Source organism: Pelecanus crispus, chromosome 12 (genome assembly GCF_030463565.1).
Source record: "Pelecanus crispus isolate bPelCri1 chromosome 12, bPelCri1.pri, whole genome shotgun sequence".
In the NCBI taxonomy this organism is placed as follows: domain Eukaryota; kingdom Metazoa; phylum Chordata; class Aves; order Pelecaniformes; family Pelecanidae; genus Pelecanus; species Pelecanus crispus.
The window spans coordinates 28,229,707-28,237,614 of record NC_134654.1 but is presented as its reverse complement, the minus strand read 5'-3'; the positions used below and the strand labels follow the sequence as shown (position 1 = coordinate 28,237,614).

Below are 7,908 nucleotides of genomic sequence, written 5' to 3'. Positions count from 1 at the left end.
AATGCAGGCAGGAGGATGCAGGCAGGCGGAAGGTGCAGGCAGGAAGGTGCAGGGAGGAGAGGCAGGCAGGGGTGCGGGCAGGGTGCAGGCGGAGGGGCAGGGTGCATGCAGGAGGAGGCAGGGTGCAGGCAGGGGGTGCAGGGAGCAGGCAGGGGGTGCAGGGAGCAGGCAGGGAGCAGGCAGGGTGCAGGCAGGGTGCAGGCAGAAGGGGCAGGGTGCAGGCAGCGTGCAGGCAGGGTGCAGGCAGGGGGCAGGGGGCAGGGGGCAGGCAGGGTGCAGGGGGCAGGGTGAGGGGTGCAGGGTGCAGGCAGGGTGCAGGGTGAGGGGTGCAGGGTGCATGGTGCAGGCATGGTGCATGGTGCAGGGTGCAGGCAGGGTGCGTGCAGGGGGCAGGGGGCGTGCAGGGGGCAGGGGGCAGGGGGCAGGGCGCATGGTGCAGGGTGCGTGCATGGTGCATGGTGCAGGGTGCAGCCCGGGCTCCGGGCCTGTCCCAAGCAGCGGGGGGGGGGGGAGGGCCCAGCGCTCTCCCCGCCCCACGTGGGTCCAGACGGACAGGCAGAGCTCGCACGGCATTGGCCGCGCCTCAGCCAATCAGAGGGTGCGGGGATGCGGAGCCCGGCGCCCATTGGCTGGCGGGGAGCCCTTTTGTTCTCACCACCCGGGTGCCGTTAACCCTTTCCCTGCGGCCGGCAGCTGGGGGGGGGGGGGGGGGGGGAGGAAATGGGGGCGGGGGAGGGGTGCGGGGTTGCACGGCTGTGAGGGTGCAGGAGGGGGTGCGGGGGCTGCAGGGACCGGGGGGGCTGGGGGGGGGGTGGGTGGGTGGGGTGGTTTCGGGCCATTCGTGCCCCCCCCCGGGCCCCGCCCCCCCCAGCTGAGACCGCGCAAACTCGCGTCGTGCGGCGGCGCGGCGGAGCGGTGCTGCCCCCTGGCGGCCGCCCCGGGTCAGGGCGCGACCGACAGGGCGGGGGGCGGGGGGAGGGATGGACAGACGGACACAAGGGCGGCAGGCTGGAGGGACAGACAGATGGCGGCAGGGAGGATGGACAGATTGGTGCAGGGGTGGCAGGACAGACGGACGGATGTAGGGAAGGATGGGCAGATTGGTGCAGGGATGGCAGGACAGACGGACGTATGCAGGGACAGATTGGTGGAGGGATGGAAGGATGGCAGGACAGACAGACGGCTGCAGGGAGGATGGACAGATTGGTGCAGGGGTGGCAGGACAGACAGACGGCTGCAGGGAGGATGGACAGATTGGTGCAGGGGTGGCAGGACAGACAGACGGATGTAGGGAAGGATGGACAGATTGGTGGAGGGATGGCAGGACAGACAGACAGATGCAGGGAAAGATGGACAGACTGGTGGAGGGATGGCAGGACAGACAGATGCAGGGAGGGGGGGTGGATGGATTGAGATAGAGGGGGGCAAGTGCAGAGCTGGAAGGGTGGACAGACAGACGGCTGCAGGGCGGGCCGGACAGATGGACAGGCAGACAGGTGCAGGGAGGGCTGGGCGGACAGATGGGTGGCCAGAGGGCTGGACAGACAGGCAGACAGCTGGGCGGGGGGGGGTCGGTGAACGCAGGTGCCGCAGGCTGGGTGCACCCCCCACCCCCTTCCCCTGCGCCCCCAAAGCAGCAGCCGGGCCCCGCGGGGTCCCCGGCACGAGGTGACGGTGACCCCCTGCCCGCAGCGCCGCGGCCGCTGCTCGTCCCCCCACGCCGTGCTGGGGCCACCGCGGTGCCACCCCACGGAGGGCCTGCGGTCAGCCGGGCCTCACCGCGCTCCTGGTGCCAAAACCGCACCGACGGCCTGGGCGCGGGCAAGGACAAACCGGGGACGCTTTGGGGACAGCGGTGGCACCGTGGGACATGCCGGGAGGCCGCAGGGCCGTGCGGTAGGAATCAACGTGGCACGACACGGCCCGGTGCAACGCGATGCGGTACCGCCAACCCGGCACGGCACAACGCGGCACAGCACCCTGCGGCTCGCCACGCCGCGGTGCCGTAGGGCACAGGCCTTGCGCTGGGCACCGCTGTGGGCTGCCCCGGCACCCCCAGCCACAGCTCGTCCTCCCCCGCCGCAGCCGGCGTCCTTGCGGCACGGTGATGGGCGCCCCGGCCCCGCTGCACCCCCATTTCCCGGGTGACGGATGTGCCACCGTCCCCCCGGGTGGCCGCGGCCATCCAGCGTGCCCGCCATCACCCGCTCCCCTGGGGAACGGCTCTGCGCAAGCCCGTGGCCGCACCGGGCTCCGCTACAGCTTCAACGCCGGCCCGGTGTCCCTGGAGGAGATGGTGCCTGCCAAGACTGGCGCTTCGGTCCACGCCGGCTTTGCACCGGTGAAGAGGAGGGGAGGAAGAGCATCGGCCCGGCCGCAAACGCCTGTGCCACTGATGGGCTGGTGGCCGGCATCCCCGGGGTGCCGGGGGCAAGGGGAGCCCGGCCTTGGGCAGCGAACCGGCCCAACACCGCAAGGCCGCGGCAGCCCGTGCCCGGCTGTGCCAATGGCACCCGGCGCCGGTGCGTTTCCCCGGTGCCCACGCGCTGGACACGATGCACGGAGCCACACTTTTCCCCGGTGCCCACGCGCTGGACACGATGCACGGAGCCACGCTCGCAGCCCTCGCAAGGCCCCAATGGCAGCGGCGCTACCTGACCTCGGGTGTTTTTAATTCATCAGCGCCATCCTCTCTGCCCTCGCAAACCAGAGCCACACTCGGCAGTGCCACGGGGCCTGGCAGCAGCCGAAACACCGGGCTCGGGGGGCACCCAGGGCGAGCGGTGAGGCACCGTGCACTGCAGGCAGCTTCCTGGCAGCGGGATTGGGGTCCCCGCTGCCCCCCAGCTTGAAGCCCCCAGGGCCAGCGACGTGCCCCGCTCCGCGCCATAACCGCAGGACCTGCCGCAGGACTGCGCCAAACCCCTCACCGCTGGCAGCACCGGAACCAGCAGCAGGTGAAGGCCAAGGGCAGCACCTGCCACCACCCTCCAAGGCTCCCTCAGCACCCAAAAAGCCATTTTCTAACCCCAAAGTGCCCCCGCAGCCTCCCCACCTGCTCAGCTCCCAGCAGGGCCCAGCTGGAGTTTACTGCAGTGTTTTTTTTTTTTTTTTTCCTTTATTTTCCTTACACCATGATGTGCTGTTGGGCAATACAATTTGTCGACTTGAGGATGATGTACAAATTTTGGTTTCCTACCGCCATGTGAGAACATTAAGGCAACGTACAAAAAAAAAATTCTTACATAAATTAAAACAATGCATAAATTTACAGGTGTAAATGCAAAGTTTCAGCAACTCGAGTAATTCCAGCCCCGTGCTGGTGACTGGGATATGGGTGGGGGAGGAGAATGAAGACTGGTTCGTAAGGCTCGGATGCGATATGTGTTTTTTTTTCCCAACCTTGCTAGAACGGCAGCGACAAAAGTGAATTCTTGATGGACTCCTACCAGCCTCTACGGGAAAATCTGGAATATTCCACACTGGATGTACGGCAAATCTTGACTCCAAATACCCTGTAGGCACCGGTCCCGGGGCAGGGCGCGGGGAGACGGGCCACTGTCAGTGTAGGGAGCTGCGGGAGCCCCAGTCAGGCGTGGGCTCTCCTCCGAGGCGAGGTGCCACGCCAGCCCCGCGGCTGGGAGCGGGTCCATACAGGGTATTTTTCGCTCGGGCATAGAGCAAGGGGAAAAAGGCCTAACTTGAATAAACAAGGTCAAATCAAGTGACAGCGCGACCCATCCAGTGCTGACATCTGTCTAACATCAGGTAGAGACTTTCCAAGGGCAAGTTTCTTTTGAAAGAAGGCTTATTCCAGTTTTATGAGGCTAGCATGAGGTGTATAGATTTGCCTGGGCAAACATATACTAGTGAGACAACTCATGCAGCAGGCGCGGCGCGCCCGCCAGCAGTCCGTTTAGAAGCATTTACGGTGGACGATGGATGGGCCAGACTCGTCGTACTCCTGCTTGCTGATCCACATCTGCTGGAAGGTGGATAGCGAGGCCAGGATGGAGCCACCGATCCAGACGGAGTATTTGCGCTCGGGCGGGGCAATGATCTGCAAGAGGAGAGTGGCGGCGGTCAGAGCAGCTTGGCCTTCTCCCCCCTCCCCAGCAGCTGGAGCAGGAGCAGGGCACATTTCTTACCTTGATCTTCATCGTGCTAGGCGCCAGGGCTGTGATCTCCTTCTGCATCCTGTCAGCGATGCCAGGGTACATGGTGGTGCCGCCAGACAGCACCGTGTTGGCGTACAGGTCCTTCCTGATGTCCACGTCGCACTTCATGATGGAGTTGAAAGTGGTCTCGTGAATACCGCAGGACTCCATGCCTGGGGGAGGAAAGAAAAAAAAGAGGCACCGGGTCATTAGCATGCACACAGCACTGCAATTTGGTCACGCCAAGCCCACGCCGCAGCAGCGCCGCCCTGGCCAACACCTACCCAGGAAGGAAGGCTGGAAGAGGGCTTCTGGACACCTGAACCTCTCGTTGCCAATGGTGATCACCTGGCCATCGGGCAGCTCATAGCTCTTCTCCAGGGAGGAGGAAGAGGCAGCAGTGGCCATCTCCTGCTCGAAGTCCAGGGCGACGTAGCACAGCTTTTCCTTTATGTCACGGACAATTTCCCTTTCGGCTGTGGTGGTGAAGCTGTAGCCTCTTTCTGTCAGGATCTTCATGAGGTAGTCTGTCAGGTCACGGCCAGCCAAGTCCAGGCGCAGGATGGCGTGGGGCAGAGCATAACCCTCGTAGATAGGCACGGTGTGGGTGACACCGTCCCCGGAGTCCATAACAATACCAGTGGTACGACCGGAGGCGTACAGGGACAGCACGGCCTGGATGGCCACGTACATGGCCGGGGTGTTGAAGGTCTCAAACATGATCTGGGAGGAAAAGAAAACCGATTAGCGTCGAGGAATGAGCCGGGCCACTCGTGCTCATGTTAGAACACACATGCTGACATGCAAAAAAACCGAGAAAACACCCAGTGTGTGAAGGAAAAAAAAAAGCAAAGAATGCAGGCAGAAACACAAATGAAAGAAACCTGAGGCGTCAGGGAAGAAATGCCAGGAGTACAGAACCCTGAAAATGTCGGAGACAAAAGAAAAAAAAAAAAAAAACTCAGGTTTAAGATGCCATAACGAAAGGAGGTTTGGGACTGAGAGCGAGGGGCGGCGGCGGGGCGAGCAGCGGTACCTGCGTCATCTTCTCCCTGTTGGCCTTGGGGTTGAGGGGCGCCTCCGTCAGCAGCACGGGGTGCTCCTCGGGGGCCACGCGCAGCTCGTTGTAGAAGGTGTGGTGCCAGATCTTCTCCATGTCATCCCAGTTGGTGACGATGCCGTGCTCGATGGGGTACTTCAGGGTGAGGATGCCCCTCTTGCTCTGGGCCTCGTCCCCCACGTAGCTGTCCTTCTGCCCCATGCCCACCATCACGCCCTGCAAGAGCCCGGGGTGAGTCAGCGCCCGCCCGCAGCACCGCCCCGGCCCCCCCCCCCCCCCTCCTCTCCCCTCCCGCCTACCTGGTGCCGCGGGCGCCCGACGATGGAGGGGAAAACGGCGCGGGGGGCGTCGTCCCCGGCGAAACCGGCCTTGCACATGCCGGAGCCATTGTCGATGACGAGGGCGGCGATCTCCTCTTCCATGGCGGAGGATCTGCGGCGGAGGAGCGGCCCGGTCAGCTCCGACCCGCCCCGGGACGGGCCCCGGGCCCTGCCCTCCCCTCCCGCCGCCGCTTCCCGCCCCTCGCCGTTTGAATCTCCCGCGCCCTGACGTCACCCGCCGCCGCCGCCAATCGCGCTGCGCCTCCCCCCCCCCAACAACGGCGCGCTCGAACGGGCGAGACCATTCCAGCCCGTAAGGCGGGGGGGGGGGGGGGGAAGGGGGCCGCGGGCACAGCGCACCGCGGCCGGGAGCGAAGCCGCCACCCCCGCCCCGGGGCTGTAGGAAAAGGGGGAGGCAGGGGCGCGGGCCACGCCCCAGGGGCACCGGGGCCGGCGGCGGTACCTGTGCGGGGGAAGCTGCTCTCGGCGCTGGGGAGACGGTGCCGCCTGGTCCGCTGCCGCCGGCTGAGTGAGACCGTCCGGCTGCCAGCCCCGCGCTTTTATACCCAGGGGCCGACGGCCCCGCCCACTCGGCCGAGAACATCGCCATATATGGAGATCTTTCAGAAACACGCCTCCTGATTGGCTGGCGCGGCCCCGGCCACGTGGGGCGACTGCCGGGGCTGCCCCCGCCCCGCGGCACCCCGGAACCTGTATGGGGCGGAGGGGGGGGGTCGGCGGAGACCCCCGGCCCCACCGGGGACCCCCCCCCCCCCCACCCCGGCCGCGCCGCCCGCCAGCACCCCCGGCAGCGCCGGGCACCCCCGGCCCAGCACCGCGCACCCCCCCCCCCCCCCCGGGCAGCGCCCGCTTCCCCTCCGGTAGCACCGGGCCCCCGCGGGCCTCGCCGGGCCTGGCCCCGCACCCCGATGGCGGCACCGGCCCCCAAACCCAGCCACCCCCCCCCTCCCCGCCCCTGGCACCCCCCCGGGCAGCACGTGCAGAGCCGCGGGCAGCACGTGCACCCCCCTCGGGCAGCACGTGCGCCCTACCCGCACCCCACCCCATGGCACCCCACCCCCACCCCCTCCCCGTGCAGCACCGGGCACCCTCACCGCAGCACCGGGCACCCTGGGTGCCCACTGCCCCGCTGCCGGCATCGCCCAGCCCTCGGGCAGCGCCGGGCACCCCGGCTGCACCCCAGAATCCGCCGGCGGCGCTGCCCCCCAGAGCCCCGTGCACCCCCGGCAGCGCCGCGTGCCCACCGCACCCCCGTAGGTAACGCCACGTAGCCTACGGGTTACGCGCCGCGCGCCGGCGTGCGCGCCCCGCGGCTATAAGCACCCCCCCAGACCACCCGCGCTTCTGCCAGCACCCGTGCGCAGGCCGTGCCTCCGGTGCAGCACCACGCACCCTGCAGACGGCACCTCCCTGCACCCCGCAAGCGCCCCGGCAAGCACCGGCCCACCCGCAGCACGGCGCAGCCAGCGCCGGGCACCCCAAAAAGCTCTGCCTCAGCTCCACCGCTGCCACGCGCCCACTGACGGTGCTGACACCCCATGGACGGCGCTGACATCCCATGGACGGCGCCCTGCCAGCATCCCCGCCAGCCTGGGGCCCTCCTCGTGCCCGAGACCCCCTGCTTTGTCACGGGGGTGCCATGGGCTGCGCACCCCACACTGCTGCTGGGTGCCACGGGCATGGCTCACACCAGCGCACCGTGCCGGAGACCCCTGCACCGTGCCAGAGACCTGCGCACCGTGTGCCGGAGACCCCTGCACCGTGCACTGTGCCAAAGACCCATGCACCATGCTGGAGACCCCAGCACCATGCCAGTGACCCGTGCACCATGCCGGAGACCTGTGTGCCGTGTGCCGGAGACCCCTGCACCATGCACCGTGCCAGAGACCCATGCACCATGCCGGAGACCCCGGCACCATGCTGGAGACCCGTGCACCATGCCGGAGACCCCAGCACCATGCCAGAGACCCATGCACCATGCCGGAGACCTGTGTGCCATGTGCCGGAGACCCCTGCACCATGCACCGTGCCAGAGACCCGCACACCGTGCCGGCAGCCCATGCACCCGCCGCCCAGCGCAGCTCCCATGCCCCCAACCCCTCCATGCCGGTCAGGCGTGTGGAGGTGGCGGCTGCTGGCCTTGCCGTCACCCGTGGCTGTGCCGGGAGTGGCCGGTGGCGGAAGCTCGCCGTCTTCCGAGGGATTCCTAGCACCGCTCGGGGACAAAGCGCTACATGCTCGGGCCTTCCCTGGCAGGCCCTGGTGCCGCCGGCGGTTGAGCAGGGACGGGCGGCAGCGGTGCAGCGGCAGCAGGCCAGGGGTGCCGGGCTGCAGGGCAGGGCAGTGCCGG

General features: G+C 67.5%; 1 protein-coding gene across 1 annotated transcript; it reads right to left on the bottom strand.

Annotated features, from left to right (window-relative positions):
• Window positions 1-3,114: 3,114 nt before the first annotated feature.
• On the bottom strand, window positions 3,115-6,048 carry ACTG1 (actin gamma 1). The gene is made up of 6 exons (XM_075720209.1): window positions 6,001-6,048; window positions 5,517-5,649; window positions 5,194-5,433; window positions 4,442-4,880; window positions 4,149-4,330; window positions 3,115-4,060 (listed from the first exon to the last, which is right to left on the bottom strand). Exons 2-6 carry the CDS (start codon window positions 5,637-5,639, stop codon window positions 3,917-3,919), a joined length of 1,128 nt encoding a protein of 375 aa, XP_075576324.1. The 5' UTR covers window positions 5,640-5,649; window positions 6,001-6,048; the 3' UTR covers window positions 3,115-3,916.
• Between the last annotated feature and the right edge of the window lie 1,860 nt (window positions 6,049-7,908).

Excerpts from the sequence above, each read along its gene's own strand:
- ACTG1 (XM_075720209.1), bottom strand. The coding sequence starts at position 5,639 with ATGGAAGAGGAGATCGCCGCCCTCGTCATCGACAATGGCTCCGGCATG. Across the intron at positions 5,434-5,516 it reads TCGGGCGCCCGCGGCACCAG|GGCGTGATGGTGGGCATGGG; the intron begins GTAGGCGGGAGG and ends GGGCTCTTGCAG. Across the intron at positions 4,331-4,441 it reads CTTCCAGCCTTCCTTCCTGG|GCATGGAGTCCTGCGGTATT; the intron begins GTAGGTGTTGGC and ends TTCCTCCCCCAG.